We start from the raw sequence: 19643 nt of genomic DNA on the forward strand, positions 1-19643 counted from the left end.
CATGAAAATTCAGGAAACTCCCCTGAGTATTTTATTAAATATCTGAACTTTGGAGAGGAGTTGGGGGACACACGACACATCAAATCACATCTACAGATCAAGACGAAGCTAGTGGAAGTACTCCTAGCCTGTGAAAATGTTTGTGAAAAACGTGTGCAAAGTCTCCGAAAACGGAGCAGTGGCTGTGAAGCTAGCTTTGCGGCTAGCGGTTAGTTGTTATTGTTTGAAGTTGTTGCTATGGAAACAACATAACGGAGAAAAAATTAAGATCTTCTACATAATATAATAACGGACAAAGTAAAGAATGAAGTGTAGGCTATGCCTGTTTGAAGTTGTTGCTAAGGAAACATCATGACGGAGAAAAAGTATAATCTTCTACATATAATAACGGACAAACTAAAGAACGAAGTGTCGGCTATGTTTAAATGTTCGGAATTTGACCGTGATGGCCCTCTTGAGTTGCCGTAAAATATGACGGATGCGACGGAAATACACCCGAACATATCTGGTAGCCCGAACATATCTGGTACTGACACCGTCAGTTCAAGAAAGTCTCTCTTGGCTGCTTGTCACTGGTCTTCTCCCTCTCACAAAGGTAGGAATAACAGTTTTAAGGTGGTTTTATGTTCTTTTAAATTAACTTATGCAAGTGGCTCATTTAGTTTGGTTTTATTAGGGCGAGTGCAAGACGAGAGTTTACCATTGACGGAGGAAAACTCTCCCGACAGGCACAAGACCGGGTCTGTTATGAGTAATTTGCTTTTAAATGGCGTTTTTAAACCGACGTTTTTAATTGTGTTTTTAAGCAACTTATTTATGTGTTTTTACAGAGCTTAATGTACACAACCGGCCCAGCTACCCGGGATATTAAGTGACCATTTCCCCGGCAGGATTACGCCGAGTTGGAAACCTACTCTGTGGAAGTATGCCTTGTTTTGAACTCTTTCATTTTATATTGAGTTGGTGAATGAGGCTGGCAACTAACATGTTATGTTGTTTCCTTTTCAAAAGGACCAGGCCAGCCACTGTCCTATAGTGTTTCTTGTGTATTTTCTTACCCATTTTCTTCATGTGCAGTGTATGGCAGTATAATCATTTTAATATTTGTGTCGTAGCTTGCGCTCCTCTGCGGCGTAGGCCTGGGCCCGGGTGGAACGCTGCCTGCCTTCAGTGTAGGGACTGCACGGTGTGACACTTTATTTTCTGTATGCTAAATAACTCCCTGTTATTATTTTATAGAGATTGTGGTTTAAATATTGCATGCTTATGTTGTTTTGGTGTGTGGCTTTTCTTGTTTTTGTCCCTCACGATTAGCAGGCACTGCAACCCAGCGGACCGGGCCTGCCCAACTGAGGAGGGTAACTTATATATGTATTGAATTGTATTTGCCATTTTTATACTGGACATGAATCGACATTTTAAACTGTTTCCAAACACTTATTAAATAAAGCTGTGTTATGTTTTTGGAATTCATGCCTCTGTCATAATTGGACCGATTAAGGGAAGCTTTAAACAAAGCGATCCACGACTTACATTTAGGGTCCACGGGTTCCTCCTGCCCCTTAGCAGGAGGTGGCGTTGTCAAGTACTAGCTTTACATGTGGCAACCTCAGTCATGGTTGCCACATTAGGCTAGTAGTTTACAGCTATTTTATTTATTCTTTGCATTCTTTATATTTTCTAATGTCCTTTCCAGATCTATAGGCTTTTTGTTTTTTTAAACAAACTTAAATTTAGTATGAAGACTCATTCACAATATGCTAAATTACTGCAAAAAATGATACCAGCAAAAAAAACATGTGCATGACCACATACATGTCCGTTCAAAATCTGTGTCTGAATCAGAATCAGAATACCTTTATTAGTTCCACAGAGCCAAAGACAGCTTAATGTTACCTAAGTATAGTAGCATGCATATACATGGCTCACATTGATGTGTTTTCTTCTGCAGGATAATGCAGACCTTGATACCAGTACCACAGCCCTCCTTATCCCAGGCCAGGGAGAATCTGGTGAATGCTTTCCCCCCCAGGCTCCTCTGTCTGCTGGCCTGCGGAGGAATAGGTTGCCGCTATGAAGGACCAGAGTGTTGGAAATTAAATCAACAGGTCATTCGAGGCATCTTCTCCTGGTGAGAGGATGTGATTGAATCTCATTATATGTGGCTGAATTTGCTCCATCAAAAACAATAAGTGTACATTTACAGAATTGTTGAACGTCTTGCTATTGCAGGGTGACAGATGACATCATAGCCATGGCACGGCCATCTAGTCATCTAATTAAGAAGTACAAAATCATAGAGCAATTTCAAAGGTAATCGGTTTTGATTGTTATCTCTGTAATGTTTGTGTGGTGTGCATGATACATGAGAAGCACGTGTGACAACATAATATATACAACCTCCTGCCCGCTTACATGTTAGGATCCAAATGACATTTTTGTATTTTTGTAATCATTAATCTGATAAAGAAATCTGACATCCTTGCTTTTTGGTTACACTGAGTAATGCCTTCAATTTAGGACATATTAGATCTTTATTGTCACAAGAAATATTGCCTTTAAGACAAAGTCACAGCACTAGTGTGTCCACCGTATTCTTCTTAATTTATGAGTTTGTTCCAGGTTAAACATCAGATCAATCATCAACATGCAGCTCCCTGGAGAACACGCTCACTGTGGACCTCCCATAGAACCTGACAGCGGTTTCACGTACTCCCCACAGACCTTCATGGACAATGACAGTGAGATTGTGATACATTTGATACAGAAACTGTTTTGCCCTCTTTATATCTGAACAAATTGGGACATCTAGATAAACATTCAAGGTTAATATGATATGAGGTGCAGTGTTTGTGTGGTCCTTCATGATACAATGGCTTACAGGTAATCCCAATGAATGTCAACTATGATCCTAAATGCAATCATATGTGCACATATTTGTATGTTTGCAGTTTACTTTTATAACTTTGGGATGCAAGACTTCAATGCGTCCTCCCTTGTTGGTTTAATTGACGGGGTGAAGGTTCTGGCCTTTGCACTGAGGGAAGGAAGAGTGGCCGTGCACTGCCATGCAGGCCTGGGCAGATCAGGTATGTATAAACAAACACACTGTATCTAGTATGTAAACACATGTGAATATTCAGTGTGTGTTCTTGCTGCTCAACAGGCGTCCTGATAGCCTGCTACTTGATTTACACCCTGCGCATCAGCCCAAGTGAGGCCGTTCATTATGTGCGGATCAAACGCCCACACTCCATCCAAACTCGGGCCCAGCTGAACCAGGTGTTTGACTTTGCTCGCCTGCTTGGCTCACAGCTGGTTCAATACCCAGACCCTCGCCTGCGGCACTGAGACCCTTTCAGCCTGCAGCTGCACCTGGACAGACAGGCCTTACTGCTGCATGGCCAGGAGGCACGCACCCTCAAACAAACACCAAAGGTCTGGACCGTACATTATTTATTTTCCATTAACATAAATCACTGCACATTAGTTTAACTGCAGTTTTACTTGAAATAGGTGGTGTACCTCCTGTGTGTGTATCTCTCCTGCTTAGCCCTGGGTCTCCCTGCCCCTCCAGAGATCCAGGCTGAGCTGGACAAGAGGTCAGCACTGAGGAGCCTGAGCAGGACCGTGAGGGAGAGCCTGGTGTCGAAACAGTGCTTGCCCTTACTGAGAGAGTGTCACCAGGGGCCAAGAGTGAGTTTAGGATCGGTGTCCTTCTGGGACGAGCCTCTGGGCTTTTTGACGAGGAAGAGAGAGGTGCTGCAAGACAAACGCAACTACAGTGACTCTGACCTCAGCAAGATCGCAGTAAATCAGGTCCAATTTGACTTTGTTTGTCCACAATTACATTCTTCTTTTGTAAATCAAACTTAGGCTTTTCTCACTCTGTTTGATTCTCTTCTGAAGGATCTGGAGTTGAGTCCATACTGCAACTCAGAAGCTGGAAATGAAAGACAGGTTTGTGTAAAGGATCTGACACAACCTGATCTGAGACCAGCTAGTCCGATCCTTGCCAGCATCAAACAAGGCCTCCAGCCAACCAAAATGGAATCTCAAGCACTCAACATGCCAGCATCTAGCATGACATCAAGCAACGACTGTGCTCTGAGGTCAAAGTGCTCAGCTAGAAAGGCACTTCCCAAATACAGCTCCAACATTGAGGTAACTGAGATTATTATTATTACAATAAAACCACCACACTTCAGACTATCATTAATGGTCCGGCCCTCAACAGCTCTATGTCAATTATGGGATGTCCTCACATGCCGTTGCCATGGCAACGCGTCCATCGCCAAAAAAACTCATGTTGTCCTAATTCAATGGAAAATGGTCCAAACTGCACCAGACTTCAGATGACACTTAATGGTCCGGCCCTCAACACCTCAATATGACAATAGTGAGTTCTCCTCAAAATATGTTGCCATGGCAACACACCCCTCGCCGTTAAGCACGATATTGTTATAAATCCTTTGTATATGGTCAAAAACTGTTCTAACTGTACATGTGTATTAACCGTCAAGCCCTCGAGACATATATGTGGAACTTTTGACATTTATTCAAATATCGTTGCTATGGTAACCAAATTGTCGCCTTGAAACATGGTTTTCTCATAAATCCTGTTAACATGCTCCAAACGGCACAAAAATTCACCGGTTTGATAACGATGCAGCCCTCAACACATCTAGGCGTATTATGGGGTGTCATCAAATGCCGTTGCCATGGACACAGATCGCCCGCCATTAAACAAAATCTTTGTGTTACTGCTGTAACTCAAAGACATTGTCCGATCGGCCTGAAACTTCGCACGTTTGCCAACGGCCCAGTCCTCCAGACACCTACACACGTCGACGTGCGGACAACAGCCTGCGGAACGTCGAAGACCCGCTCAACGCTGCTCGCAGTTTTAATTATGATTAATATTATTATTATTATCATTGTTGTCCCTGTTTCCTTTATAAAGGTGCTTCGAAACATGACCCTACAAAGAAAACAGCACCGCAGTGTACCTTTGGATCACGTCATGAAACCAAGACTGAGATCACCCCTGGACCGAGCTACCTCATTCCCTCCAACATCACCAGAGTACGCCCTCCTGCTTATTCTCTCTACAGCCGTCCAAAGGATCCAAAACTATTCCAGACCCCTGGACCAGGTCAGCAAACCCCCTTGCACATTTGCAAAAAATGAAACAAGGCTGATATCAAATCTCCGACTACTCATTCAAAATTGGAAATATGCTGTTCTTGTCATGATGCATACATTCATTTGTGATAAAAACTTTCTGTGGTTTTCAGCCACATACTCCCCAGAAAATGCTGGAAAGTCAGTCTTCCACTGTGCTATGTCAGGGAGGGGCAAAGAAATCAGCAATATTCAAACACCAGGTATGTATTTGGTGTCAACTTCATTTAAGCTGTGGGTTACTAGCATATCTGGAGGCGTGTGGCGCAGTGGATAGAGCATTGGTGTTTGGATCAAGGGAGCACAGGTTCAAACCCCACTGGGCAAGACACTTCACCCCAAATTGCTCCTGTGGGGATTGCCCACACTATTGAGTATGTAAGTCGCTTTGGATAAAAGCGTCTAACATGTAATGTAACAAGTAACATGTAATGCATATCAACTTCCCCTGTATGTTGCTCCTGCTGCAGGTCCAGCCTCCTACTCTCTGCCCCCTCTGCTGGGAAACAACACTGTGGTCAAATCCACAGCTCCCTCTTTCTCTCTTTGTGGCTGCAACAAACATGGCAACTTCTATGAGGACCTAAGTAAGGTACATATAAGTGTCAAACACATTTCTTAAACAATAAATCCTGAAATTCTGTGATGTAGTTATTTTCAATAATTGTGTTCCCCTCCAGACTCCAGGCCCTGCTGCGTACAACGTTGTGGACCCTAATATTTACATGAAAAAATGTCCTCAGATCAGCATGACAGGCCGCAACTTTCCACCTGGGGTATCTACAAAGACTCCAGGACCTGGTGCATACTATCCTGAGATGGTAAGAAACCACATTGAAGATTAAATAAATATATCACAAATATGTAGCATTTCCACTAACATTTCTCTCCACCAAGATGACCTGCACAAGATCCAAAGCTCCGAGCTTCTCTTTTGGAATGCGTCATTCGGATGGAAAATCCTGAATAATATCTTGTTGATCTCTTGTTTGAACTGGAATTCATCATGAATAAAGCAGAAAAAGCCCAATGAAGTAAAAAAAAAAGCAAGTTTTGATCAAATTATTTTTGCCACAGTTAGCTACATGTAGCTACTTATTGTATTAGCATTAGTTATTTTGTCAGGGTTATATCCACAATCAGTATTTGAAATAAATTATACTGAATTTGACAAACGTTTTAAGAGTAGTACATTTGACATTTCTAATAATGTAATATGATCTTATTTTAAAATAGATATTTGCTATTTGTTGTCTGAGCACAATATTTAAAGACATTTGTTTCGCTTTGAAAACAAATTCTTTAGTATTGTAATTTGAATTGGAAATAATAAAACACGTTAAAGTTGCTTCTCCATTTTACCAAATGTAAGACATTAATTCCTAAAATATGTGCAGCATATGTGCTTCAAGGACATCTCTTGTGGTAACAGGTAGAGGAATGATTCCAAATTATAATTTGTATAATCTGACTGCATGATACACTGTTATGGAAATCTAAAAAACCCCAATACTGTAGAGCACAAGTCAGAAAATAAATAAATGGCGAATCAAACAGAGTTGTCTTTCTGGTGATGTTTATTCGAACAAACATCAGATACAATAAAATATAGACACAGGTCTCACAGAGTATAGGATAGTCTGCGCGAGTGTGCGCAGTTCAATATAGTAGCAAAGCTTATATAGTAGAAATGATGAGAAGGTAAGAAATCTGTCTTCACACAGTCACATTGTTATTAGACACCTGGCCTTGAGCTGTAGAAGTTCTCGTGTGACTTTGTGTGAGTCTCAACCTAGTAGCCAAAACAGCTCTGTGGCCTTGAAGTAGGATAGATAGAGCAAACGGCACATCTAAACCAAATGAGAAGCATTTGGTTTTAACATATCAGGATATAATACAATTTCCACTACAACACTTACTTACTTTTTTAATACTTATTAATGTGGTCCTGCAGATGCAGAGTTGACTACAATCCTCATTCTTCACTGCCATTGAAAGCAAATGGTAAGAAAAAGGTTTATGCCCATCTACTTCGGCCCCATGGGACCTTATTTCTGAAAAATGATGTATTGTACTCAATAGTGTGGGCAATCCCCACAGGAGCAAAATTATCTTTTAAATTGACAAACATCATATGTGTAATTCGTGGCACAATTCAAACGGGATCAAAAGATAATCTTTCTCTCTCCATTGACTTCAATACATGATTTTTCCAAAATAACGTCCCATGGAGGTCCACCGGAGAGGGAGGGACTTCGCCACTCTGTACTATAAAGGAGGTGTGTCCTAATTAAACAGTTTAGTGAAACAATTCTGCTACTACTCACTGGGTGAGATCACATGGAAGCTATAGAAAAAGAAAACAAGATTTTGTAATAAAAAAAGAGCTGAAATTTGGGGAGAAATAAAAAGTGGAATAACAAATTATAAAAACAGATGTGTCCCACTCTTCGAGCAATTCTGCAAAGATTTTGAGACAGTAGGTCACATGACAAGAGGAATACAATCCAGTAAAAAACACATTCATTAGTAATACTTGGAATGGCATTGGAATCAATGAGTCATGTGACATTGAAGCTTTTGAAAATAAATAAAACGATCTTCTATTAAAATATGTTTCAAATAAATTCATGACACATGAGGAAATTAAAATATCTGTACAATTCTTATAATTTTGTTCTATAATTGGGGCAAGTTAGCACATACAAAAAACGAATTAGCCTTCTTGACAGGCACTTGTAAGGGCAGCAGGAACACTGACAACGAGGTCCTTCAGGCGTCCCCGTTGCATAGAAACGGAAACCTTCGGCGACATCATAACACATCTACAAACTTTAACGTCTGGATGCCTAGATGAGTGCATCAACAACCGGTTCATTGTGATTGAAGATCAGAATATACACAAGACAATCGGAGACATTTTTGATAAGTGCTCTAGCTTAACAAATGCTAACAAGGCTACTAGCTGTTACCTAGCTGTGTTCAGTGGTCACTGTGTGTACAGTACTCAAAAGAGACTTTAAAAGACACATGTAAACAATTAACGTCTCTGGACTATTCTCAGGTTTAGTTAGCATTAGAGGATAAACTAACCAGTGTAATGAGTGATATCAAGCCGACCCTCACGATGTTTACCTCAGCTAGCTAACACTCATTCTCTTTCGTCGGATGCTAGCTTCCGTAGATCAGCTGTTCAGGTAGTTATCAATTAAACTGGGCGAGAGTTGGCTCATTCAATCATTCTAGTCAAATCAGTTAACGGAAAACAAGTTTAAATGGCTGGCGACGCTGGCAGCATCCCTGAACTGGACCAAAAGAAGTACGATTCAGGCGAGCAGGTGAAGATCATCTGCCTGGGAGACAGCGCAGTCGGTAAATCTAAGTGAGTATGAGCTGCTGTAAGCTTAGGCTCCTGGAAGCCGTGTTGTGTAAAAGCTTTCCTTTTTCCGGTAACCGTTCATTATGTTAACATATTGTTTGTTGCGTTCTCTCTTTCTCTACTCTACTCTCTCTCCTCTTCTCTCATCTCTCCTCTCTCTCTCTATGCTCTCTCTCTGTCGTCTCGCTCTCTCTCATCTCTCTCTCTCTCTCTTCTCTCATCTCTCTCTCTCTCATGCGTTCTCTCTCTCTCTCTCTCTCTCTGCTCTGCATCGTCATCTCTCTCTCTCCTTCTCCTCTCTCAGGCTGATGGAGAGATTTCTCATGGACGAATAGTATCCTTTTGCAGTTTCTGAAATGAAACATATCTGTGTCAGTCATTCGTATTCGTCCTGCCATGGGCATTGCATAAACGTTAAAGGTCACCTAATATTCTTTTTCAACAATATATTACAGGTCTCAGATTGTATCATGCCATATACCCCTCTGTTTAAAAAGTGTGGATTCCGTTTGTGTAGCTTTAAATGCAAATGGTTGGTTTAAAAACAAGCTGGCATGCCTACAATAAGCAGATATTTTTTCCCCAGAGAGCTCCTTAACTATTTCTACAGTCGTCCCCAGCAGTTGTCAACCTATGCTTTGACTCTCTACAAACACACAGCCACTGTAGGAAATAAGACAGTAGCCATTGGTATGTATTTAGAAATGATTCTGTTCTGCTCTCTGTGACCACAGGAAATACATTCACCAATTTGAAAATCAACTGTCAAGTTAAAATCAACAGGATTTGGTGATTTTTGTTTTTGATTCACAGATTTCTGGGACACCGCTGGTCAGGAGCGATTTCAGAGCATGCACCCCTCGTACTACCACAAAGCACATGCATGCATAATGGTAAAACACACGCTTAGTGTCCGGTGCTTTTCAATATTCATCTAGCCTGCATTTTAGGGGAGGTAGAATATCAAGTAACTATTAAACGAATTCAGAAAAGTGACAAATACATAATATGGCCCTCTAATTTGGCCCTCACAACACTGTAACATGTTGCATTCTTGTTAAGTTCCACCTCTTAAGATGCAGATGGTGTTTCCCTCGGATAAGTCAACGAGGACTTGTTAGATGATTGCTGCAATGCAACTGTCTCTGTCTTCAAAGATGCACTCCTTTGTTAACCTGTCTTCTTTCTCTTAGGTTTTTGATGTTCAAAGGAAGATCACTTATAAGAATCTGGCCAACTGGTATAAGGAGCTGAGAGAGTTCAGACCGGAGATACCCTGTTGTGTGGTGGCTAACAAAATTGATGGTAAGTCTGGTACTGACACACATCACAAAGACCAACACACTTCTACTGTAAGTTTAATATGGATAGTTACCTTAAAAAAAAACCCACTTAAAAACCTCCAATCTTCTCCTTTAATGTAATTAGGATAAATAAATATGTCTTTATTAGTTTGCACACTTTGTCTACATTACTTTATCCTTTGATTACACATTCAATTTACAATTATAGTTGTGAACATGTGTGTTTTTTTGTATTTTCAGCGGATTTGAAGGTGACACAGAGAAGCTTTAACTTTGGGAAGAAGCAAGGAATCCCATTTTACTTTGTATCTGCGGCTGATGGGACAAATGTAGTTAAGGTTTGCACTTCTTATTCTCTTCCAGTGTTCATGTCAGTCATCCCCAGGGTCATTTTGTAATGCATTTCAATCACATCAGCAGTTTTACAGTTAACTGTTTGTCTTGATACCACACCTTTTATGAATTGACAATACAGTTGAACCCATTTGTGTTATTTTTTCTGACTGTAACTGCCCCAACAGATGTTCAGAGAGATGATCACGAGAGCAGTGGAGTACAAGCAAAACCCCAGTGACTTCATGGATGAAGTGTTGCAGGAATTAGAGGTACATCCCTCTAAATAAAAAAAAGAGTAGTTTTATAAATACCTAACTGAAAGATGTAAATTGCAAGAATTGACAATGCAGTGTGCTCTAAAAAAACAAACATTAGTGTAAAATCTGCTGTTTTAATTCTCACATGTTCTTATTCCTAACCTATTTGTGAGCTCCAACAAAACTAACTTTTTTTAACTACTTTTTCGTTTGTCTGAAAACACTTTCATATTGATGTCATTTGCTGCACTTTTCTTATAGAACTTTGACCTGGAGGAGAAGGAAGATCCCGAAGCAGATGAGGTTGGATTGAAAACAGAAAGTCCTGAGTTGGAGTGACCAACGTTTACAAATCCTCATAAACCTCTACTGGCACATTGTTTGTCCTTTGTCCTTTCGTTGTCTACTTTGATACCTATGTTTTCTAACTCCATCACTGGAGGTTGGAGTTTTCAGTCAGGTTTTCAGTCACTGCTCCATCTGTCCAGTGACATTGGCAGGGAAATAAACCTGGTGGAATAATTAGGAATTGTGTTGTTTACCAAGTTTATTCAGCTGCTGTTTTAAACTTCTCATTCATACTTTGTATCTACTACAATACTAATGAACAATTCTACAATGAGGCTGAATGTATTTTAATTTGTAATAAGAATGTGAAGCATTGGAAACTGTCTCACAGATCAAAGAGAGCGTGTGATTATGATTCAGATGTGCTGCTGTTCTCGATGTGTGTGTGTGTGTTTCGTTGTGTGCAGTGCCAGCAGTGAGCAGCCTCAGGTGGCTGCTTTTGTTGCATTAGTTTTAGGATGTAAAGTCTGTTTTCACTACACTTTTAAATGAAAACTTAATGTACCATGTAACCCAATTGTTATCATGTGTCTCTTTCTGACTTGCTGTGGTCCAGAAGTGGGCATTAAGTCGTGAATTTCAGCATATTATAAAATGCAACAGCCAGCATTCATCTCTCGTGAAATGCTCAGCCAGCTGTGTCGTTTCTGATGGATTTGTGAAGGCTGTGTTTACACTCATTCATATTAGCAGGAATGTTACCACAAAGAACATAAAACAAATTTTTTCTTGCAGAATCTGACCCTCAATGTGTTATTATTTCTATATGCTGTACAAAGGAATCATGTCTATACATTTTGTATTGATATTTGACTGTGGCATAATAAATCACACTGTCGTATACTTGTGGCCTACTACAACGACACTGAATTAAGCAGGAACAAAACATTTGATGCAGTTCATGTTTTAATTATAAATGTATTACATAATATAACAAACATATATCTCTGTGGTGGAGATATCCTGGGCAACATCTCAGATCTTGCCTCAACCTTCACTATCATCCTTATCTGTTTGGATGAGGAACACTAGGTAGCTTCTGGTTCACTTTTATTTCGCTTTCAGGTATTAAAATGGAGAGGGGATTTCTAATGCTTAGAAGTGTCTGGAGGTCGCTCGGAGAAATGTTTGCCTGCTCATCGGACGCTGAAAGGGGAAGTTCACCTGTGAGACAAGGCTGAGGCGTTGCAGTGATACATCCACCATTCTAAACTTCACAGTGCAAACAAGGAGAAAACCAACAATGAAAGAAAAACCCCTCTGACGATAAGATCACTGGTTCCAGCGGGTGACCGGACCCCAGTGTGTTTTTTGAAAGGTTACACTGCTCCCCCTACACTATTTAGATTGTGCTTTGTTGATTAGAAAACAAGACAAAGATAACCTTTCACTGAACTTATTTCACCTTTTCATGTGTAAGTCTGTTACACGTTGCATTTGCGGTGCACTTCCACTACCATCTGACCGGGTCTTCATTACAGTTTCGTATGACCAGGCCAGCTTGTGTGCGTTCAGACTGTACACATTCACCTTTCAAGTGTTTCTCTTTATATGGGAACAGTACGGCAAACTGGATAATAAGCTCCGTCACAGTAAAATCATTTGTGATACTTTGTCTCAAAATGTAAATAGAAATGTTAATGCAAAGCTCACAGGTAGATATACACAGGCTATTATATATATGTATGTATATTAATATAAACAATATAGCCTGCTTCTTTACAAAATAATAACAGTGACTGTATTTCCACCTGTACTAAATACAGAAGGAGCTAGTAGTAGTTCTGTAGTTCTCAAGATTTCCAGGAGATGGCACCATATTATTGAGTCTAACAGCTCAAGAATGCTGTAACTATAGATAGTCCTAAAGCAAAGACAAATATACAGTTGAAAGTTATTTTTTGGCACATTTTTCCTTTGTGTTTGTTCCTCACTGGATCACCTCATATCCAAAACTCAGAAACTGAAGGTCTGAAAAAGGAAAAAGGAGTGCTGCCGGACAGAGTGGAGGGTAAGGAGCGCAGACGCCATCTGGGAAGGGGTGTACGAAACAGTGACACTGCATAAACTGTACCTACAGTCACAGGGGGACTTAAAGTCGTCTTGCAATACAAAATGTCTCGATGGTTTCCTTCCAAACCCTGCGGTAATCTGTCCGTCTGTCTGCCTGTCCCTATTGGCAGAGCAGTCCACTTTCTGAAGACTTCACTCAGTACAACACAAGAATGCAGAACAATGAGGGTCAATCTGTAGAAGATGTGTGTATTTCTATATGTGTGTGTTGTTTATGTGCGTGTTTGTGTGACACAGCCACTGCCGGGAATCTCTGATGGTTATACAGTAAGGCTAAAGTGGACTAGCTCCAAAGATGTAAACCCTAACAATCATCCGTACACTCTCACTGTCACAGGCATCATCGTCTCTCTCAAACAAATTCACACACAAATGGAAACAAACATTCACACACACAGTCGTACACACAAGGTGGAGAGGAACAACCACACAGAGTTTCAGGGAATCCAGATGCACGCATGCACTTGGACGATGGGTGGCTTTTATGTTAGCACCTTGTCACCTTGTTTTGTGCAAATCATCCCCTAGTTCATAGTTCAGAGTTCAAAAGTTTTAAGAGTTCATAGAAAGAATAAAATCTGCTCACCCTTTCCACAGGTGGTTAACTATGCATATATGCCAAACATTCATATATAGATCTATATACTTTTGTTTTTCAAAAATTTATATGAAATCTATCATATATACATTGCTTGTGAGTTAAAAAAAAGACATCTTTTGTTCATTTTTACAAGTGTAGCCTAAGTATGTTTAGAATGGACAGGATATTCGTTTTTTCTGTCTTTTTTCTGTCACTCTAAAATTCTAATGAGTGAAAGATTAAAGTATCATGTTCCATACGCTACAAAATCTACCCAGTGTCCGAGGGTAACAAATCATCAAAGAAAGAAAAATAAATTAGAAAAATAACAATTAACACAAAAAGTCCAAATGAGTCAGAGGACATAGCGTAACACCGGAGTACAAATAATCAGTGAGGTCACAGTGAGGCAGTGAGTGCTATTCCTACAACCCAGGTACAACATTATATTCACCACCCGTATTACAAACTGATAAACAGCAGGAAATGAAAGAGATAAAAGAAGAAAAAAGATGCACACGACTTCTTGCCAAGTGAAAGTGCCTTGGCGCGCTGACTGGATGCTGCTGATGCACGGAGGTCTCTCACCTGGCCGCCTAAAGCTATGGATAAAATGCTTTTTGTTGCGTGAATAAAACTCACTGTTTCTCACTGCCAGCAGAAGCTACAATGAGTACAATTGTAGATTTTGTATTGTTAAAGAAAAATTCATTGGACTTTTTTACAACCTGGGTCTTATTTGTAGAGTTGTTGCTGCCACGGTTTATGATAATACTTTACTCACTTGCAGAGATAGAGGAAAGCAGCAATGTTGCAAGACAAGTCAGGTTGTAAAATGCTGAATTTTCTTTAAGACCTTACAGAGGCATCCCCATCCACACAGCCTGATAAACTACATGCACATTCCTGCACTGGCATTTCAGAAGGTCACACACATGTCTAGCTCATTAAGCCACACGTTGTTAGTTATATTCCAGGTAACAGTTGGTTTTAAGTAAGAGATTACCTTTATTTTAACACTTAAAGCTCAATTTGGCCAGGTTCACACACTTGGTTTTCTGGTAGTTTCCTTCTTAAAATCTGAAAGAGATTTCCTCTCTTCTGGTGATGAGAAACATCCCAGAGTTTCCTTCCTCCACGACTGTATAGTAGACCATGTGCAGCCTGCTCTGAAGGCATCATCAGGGGTCACAGGGATGGAAATTTTAACGCAGCCTAACATTTTTCAGACTGTGGTGGTGTTAAATTGTCCTCACAGGTAGAATTAAATGGGTATTATTAAAACAACAGCTGACAATCTCTCCATGCTAGTGCCCCAAACTTCCATCCCTGAGTGATAAACGGGCAAAACATGAAGAGCCCCTTTTACCAGTTAGCTGTCTCATAAGATGGTCCAAAGCAGGATCTGAATAAGCTCAGTGGGGTCTGTAGTTGAAGCCGTAGGGATGGGTGGCCCCTGGGGGTCTCAGCCTCACATTACAGGATGCCCTTTAGTATGAAGGAAGACCGTAAGAAAATAAAAACAAACATCAAACTCTCTGTCCAAGACATGATGCAACTCGTCATGCTACAGTTCAATAAAGGGTGACCATAAGGAAAGTTGTATACCTATGACAAAAAATTAATTTCCATATCTATATACTTTTTTTAAAATTTCAAATATATATTTTTATATTTATATATATGTATATAATTGGTAGAAATGAGTAAGCTACCGGTGGAATACGTTTTAAGGTTTCTCGCTGCCTTCTATACTAAAAAACAAAAACAGGCGCAGATTAATTTATTACATTACCTCTTTGCAACATTGTCTTTTCTTTTGAAAGCTATATTTAGATACATATATATCATATTATATAATACCTATATATATATTTATATAATATTCCCTTTGGAAAACCAAAAAATTGATTATGAAAAAAGCCACGAGTGTTGGTTAAACATTCTCCAAATATAATAGATAACACAGTACCAAGGCGGAGGGGTACGGGAGGGTGTTCTCCCGTGGTTTACTGGGTGGAGCTCCACCTCTGGGCTCCAAAGTCTTCGGTTTAAAAACAACAGTAGGTGTAGAGAAGACGCACCGTTTCATGTCCATAGTCCTTTGTTCATCATTGTTGATCTCTGTATAAATATTTTGAAAGGCAACTGAGCTTTCTGTTGGGAACACAATTCTTCCTCCTCTTTTACTCAAACTGCAGACGTCTGTCAGAGGCCTAATAGATAGAGGTAGAGAAGGGAATGGTGAGAGAAAGTGTGGGTGTTACTGAGGGACCAACTGAAGCTTTCACAAATCAAATGTTTTAATTGGAGCTCATGCGATTCTCCTCGGCAAAAAGAAAGTCCAGAGTTTGTTTTGAGGTCTGATCTAATTAAGAGGCGGGCAGACACTATGGCAAGTAGAGGGTGACGAATGACTCCTCCTCTTCAGTGCAGTGCCAAGTGCAGGGTGTTAATGCAGACAGGAACATAACGGTGTCGCTAAGGTAAACATTTGTGATGCAGAACATAAAAGCAGCCAGAATAAAAGAGGAGTGATCCCTATCTTTTCTCTTTCATCAACTCTATCCGTTCTATCTCTCTCCCCATCTGTTGCAGGGTCTCAGGGCAGGGGTCAGCTCTCCAGCAGCATCTTTAGCGCCCGTTCGATGTTCATGCGGTGTCCCACTCTCGTCACTCCCAGCTCTGCAAAGTCATCCTTGGTCAGAGCTGGGAGGTGAGAGCCTTCGATCTCGTGTTCCTGAAACCCTGCTCTGTGCTCCCCCAGATTGATGCTCTCCAGCCAGTCTCCAACGTCATACTTATTCCAGAGGTGGAGGGGTTTCTGGTGAAAGGGCCGGAGGGCTAAAAGTGGTGACCCTAGCCCGGGAGAATTGGAGGGGGATGGGGACGGAGAGCGAGAGCGGGAATGGGAATGGGCGCTGGAGCTCCTCATCACAAAGCGGACCTCTTTAGGCTCCTGGGGTAAGCTGAGGCTGGAGGATTTGAGGATGGTTTGTGGGGGTGTAGTCGGTGAGGTCGGTAGGCCGAAGCCTGAGTATCGTCCGAATGGGTCACCCCGATCAGGGGAGCCTGAACCGGGGCTGCGTCGGGTGACAGGGTAACGGCTGCCAGGGCGGATGGTGAAGGTGGTGCCATAACTTCTCTGAGAAATGGTGTGGAGCTCGCCTAGGCTGCTGAAAAGTCTGGAGACAGACAGACACAGGGTGTAAGGATGTTAAGAGGAGATAAAAAGGAGACATAGCTTTGGTTATATGTATTAACCGCTGTAAGTTCCTCTAAAGTATAAGTTAGTGTAAGCTTCAGGACTGTTAGACAAACCAAGCTAGTCTCACAGCACAGCATTATAAAGCAGCACACTGCTCTCATTGGTAATGAGAACATTCACAGCATTGAAAAAAATATCTATTTACTACTCAATCGTAAAGAAGTCACAAAGGACCTTTATGCCAAGTTATATATTCATTTTATATGGGAATATATGGCATCTATTAAGAAAAAAGATGGCACTATATTTTCCCTCTCTACATCGTCCATCTGACCGCTACTGCAAGCCTTTTTGCTTGAACGTAATCAAAAGGTGTTTCCTGTTAAGGCAGACAATATGCTTCTCTGAAGGAATCACTGTGACCCACAAGCAGAAAGATGCTTAGTTAGATTACAGTATAACACAGATTTAGTGTTTTACGTGGAAACTGCAGAAGGCACTAACCTGAAGCACTGGAATTAGGAGCACACACACACACGCACAAACAGACACATACACACGCCTACATTTGAACAAAGTTGGCAGTTGCACATTACAAACAGTACATTTGCTTTTTTTAAACTTTCATGAGACAAAGTTGTTAAAGCAAACAGAGCTGATGTGTCACATCTGTTAAAGGACACGTGAATGTACACAAAGCAGCACATTTTCCCAAAGCTTAGCATTGTTTAATGCAACACATACTTATTAACTCTGACTGCAGCGACACTTCATTCAATGCCATTAGTCAAACATTTCGGGGAATCTCCACGATCCACCAAACCAGTCTTATCCATACCATCCATTCTGAAACAACAGCATCTTGCACAAGAACAATAAATGCTTGTTTATGTACCTTTTACCCCTGACCCTCTTCTGAAGAAATAATAGTATAAAGATGTGAAACAGTGTCATAGTGGCTGATTAGTATACTACAGGTCTAATGGAGGAAAATATGGTCAGTAAGGAGAAGAGGGGTGGATGAAGGCCAATGTGAACGTTGTGTCTGGCTTGGTGCAAGCAGGGAGAAGCAGAAAGAAGAGGCCTACATGTGTAAGAGTTGGTGCAATGATGTGTGTTTGATGCATGCATGTTAGCGAGTGTCTTATGTACAGGTGTGGCCAATGATTTCCCTCCATTGCATGTGTTTGGAAACTTTGATGTGGACTAAAGAGTGTAATGGAAGGTAGCTAGACAGCGCAAGGGCTGGAAAAATGATCAGACTACAGGTAGCCGACGGATATGCGATGAGCTCCATGCGCACTTACACAGTCGTCCCGCCCTCCTGGGCGCACAGTCAGTTCTAGACCAATCAGATCAGAGCAGCAGGGCGGAGCATGCAAGGTGAGCAGAGAGAGAGCAATGGGAGAGAATGTTAGCATCACTCCATGAGACGCAGCCTGCCAACCAGACGTTTAGTCTGCTTCAGCCCACTCTGCTTTCTTTCACACGCCCTGTGTGCATGTGGCTGTATGAGTGTTGCAGTGAATACATGTATGTGTGTGTGCATGTGATGGTGTTATTGATGTATGAGCATGACAAAGACAGCAGAGTAGGCTTCTGCACTGAGAGGTCTGACCAGTGGGCTGCATGAGAGAGAAATGAGCACACTATTCACATTGCACAAAAAAAGGAAAACAAACCAACAAATAAAAGGCCGGCACATGTTCCTTGACTTTTGTTGTTACTTGATGTAGTCCACATATTTTAACAATTACAAAAACACACATAAATACATGTGTTGTGCAATTTCTACTTACATGTGAGTTTTTAAGGGTTTTGGGATATAAATCAAGGAATGCAAATCACAAATAAAATGGTATATGTATTCTATTCTGTTTTACTTTGAAAAACCTACAATGTCCAAAAGCAAGACATTCAGGGACCATGGCCATCCTCAACACAATCACTGAAACACAAAACAAAGTTATGCAAATTACATTAACAGAGAAGAACAGAAAACCAAAGATCACAAATGAAATAAAATGAGAACCACAGGTTTCTAAACCACCCAATGATGATACACAGCATGTGAACGAGGTGGATACAACAGAGACACAATACAGCAGCATGGGGGGGGTTTGAAGGGGTTTAAATGGGCACAAAGTGGTTTGGGTAAGTGATGGAGTAATATTACATAACAGTGCTGGGGGGTGAGGGGAACAAACTCAGAGTGAGACAGAGAGAGAAATAGAGAGAGAAATAATGGTGTGCATGATCATCTCTGTCTAAGGCAATCAGCTGTGGTGCCGATGTGGTGGGGATAAATGTGATTGCATAATCTCACGGGAGGATACGCCAAGTCATTGTTGAGTCACATGATGCGCTGTATTTGATATCCCGGTCACCTGTTCCTTCCAGGGATCATGATGTTTTAATTTAGAGGTACTGTCAACTTATTTGACAAAAGACTACTATTACTAGTAATAGTAATATAGTGGTAAGGGAGGGTAAAACTGATGGTCTGAATACAGGACAAATACTCCCAGCCCTATACTCATCAATTATCAAAAGTACCTCCTTTGTTGTAGCCATGTCACAAATTCAGTTGACAGCTTGATATGAAGCACTTCATTTCAGTTTGTGGAAAGTTAGACAGCTCCTTAGAACAATGGTAACACGAGGAGAAGGCTGCAAAAGAGTTTTAACATCTTCAAATATATATTTTTTTCTAAAACTGGAGTGAAGAAAAAGTGAACATGAGAGAAATATTTTCGACCCTCCTAATTTATATGAACTGGAATAAGGACAAACGATGAAAGGAAAGGAGCAGGGCTGGAAAAAATGCACTGCATCTGGAGAGTGCCTACAAACTCCTGAGACATTTGAAAGCTGCGATGCTCAATCAAAATGTAGCCAAATCCTGAACAGAACAAAAGAGACGTGCATCTGACAGTTACTCCCTGTGGTACCTATGAACTTTTCAGGACATTGT

At 40.9% G+C, this 19643-nt stretch overlaps 3 protein-coding genes across 4 annotated transcripts in view; 2 read left to right on the forward strand and 1 right to left on the reverse strand.

The window, feature by feature from the left end:
• Positions 1-514: 514 nt before the first annotated feature.
• On the forward strand, positions 515-6230 carry LOC117545679 (outer dense fiber protein 3-B-like). 2 transcript variants are annotated; one of them, XM_034215549.1, is made up of 13 exons: positions 515-595; positions 677-740; positions 831-923; positions 1116-1358; positions 1952-2131; positions 2233-2313; positions 2623-2741; positions 2952-3089; positions 4964-5155; positions 5298-5387; positions 5655-5776; positions 5865-6005; positions 6082-6230. In XM_034215549.1, exons 5-13 carry the CDS (start codon positions 1956-1958, stop codon positions 6148-6150), a joined length of 1128 nt encoding a protein of 375 aa, XP_034071440.1. In that variant the 5' UTR covers positions 515-595; positions 677-740; positions 831-923; positions 1116-1358; positions 1952-1955; the 3' UTR covers positions 6151-6230. The 2 variants fall into 2 exon arrangements, with proteins under 2 accessions (XP_034071440.1, XP_034071441.1); XM_034215550.1 differs by having other exon boundaries at positions 5928-6005.
• Positions 6231-7928: 1698 nt separating this feature from the next.
• rabl2 (RAB, member of RAS oncogene family-like 2) lies at positions 7929-11550 on the forward strand. Its single transcript, XM_034215669.1, has 8 exons — positions 7929-8566; positions 8868-8897; positions 9174-9253; positions 9377-9456; positions 9757-9868; positions 10108-10205; positions 10389-10472; positions 10722-11550. Exons 1-8 carry the CDS (start codon positions 8460-8462, stop codon positions 10797-10799), a joined length of 669 nt encoding a protein of 222 aa, XP_034071560.1. The 5' UTR covers positions 7929-8459; the 3' UTR covers positions 10800-11550.
• Positions 11551-11701: 151 nt separating this feature from the next.
• Positions 11702-19643, reverse strand: part of shank3a (SH3 and multiple ankyrin repeat domains 3a) — a 242261-nt gene continuing 234319 nt past the window's right edge. Inside the window, 1 exon segment of the mRNA XM_034215672.1 lies at positions 11702-16646. Coding sequence (XP_034071563.1) covers positions 16076-16646 — 571 coding nt within the window. The 3' untranslated portion in view covers positions 11702-16075.

Source organism: Gymnodraco acuticeps, unplaced genomic scaffold (assembly GCF_902827175.1).
Source record: "Gymnodraco acuticeps unplaced genomic scaffold, fGymAcu1.1, whole genome shotgun sequence".
NCBI classification, from domain to species: Eukaryota; Metazoa; Chordata; class Actinopteri; order Perciformes; family Bathydraconidae; genus Gymnodraco; species Gymnodraco acuticeps.

Bases quoted from the DNA above. Each gene is read 5' to 3' on its own strand.
- rabl2 (XM_034215669.1), top strand. From the start codon at position 8,460: ATGGCTGGCGACGCTGGCAGCATCCCTGAACTGGACCAAAAGAAGTAC. The intron at 9,869-10,107 runs GTAAGTCTGGTA...TTGTATTTTCAG, and splicing joins GGTGGCTAACAAAATTGATG to CGGATTTGAAGGTGACACAG. The intron at 10,473-10,721 runs GTACATCCCTCT...CTTTTCTTATAG, and splicing joins AAGTGTTGCAGGAATTAGAG to AACTTTGACCTGGAGGAGAA.
- LOC117545679 (XM_034215549.1), top strand. From the start codon at position 1,956: ATGCAGACCTTGATACCAGTACCACAGCCCTCCTTATCCCAGGCCAGG. The intron at 5,777-5,864 runs GTACATATAAGT...GTTCCCCTCCAG, and splicing joins TCTATGAGGACCTAAGTAAG to ACTCCAGGCCCTGCTGCGTA. The intron at 6,006-6,081 runs GTAAGAAACCAC...CTCTCCACCAAG, and splicing joins GTGCATACTATCCTGAGATG to ATGACCTGCACAAGATCCAA.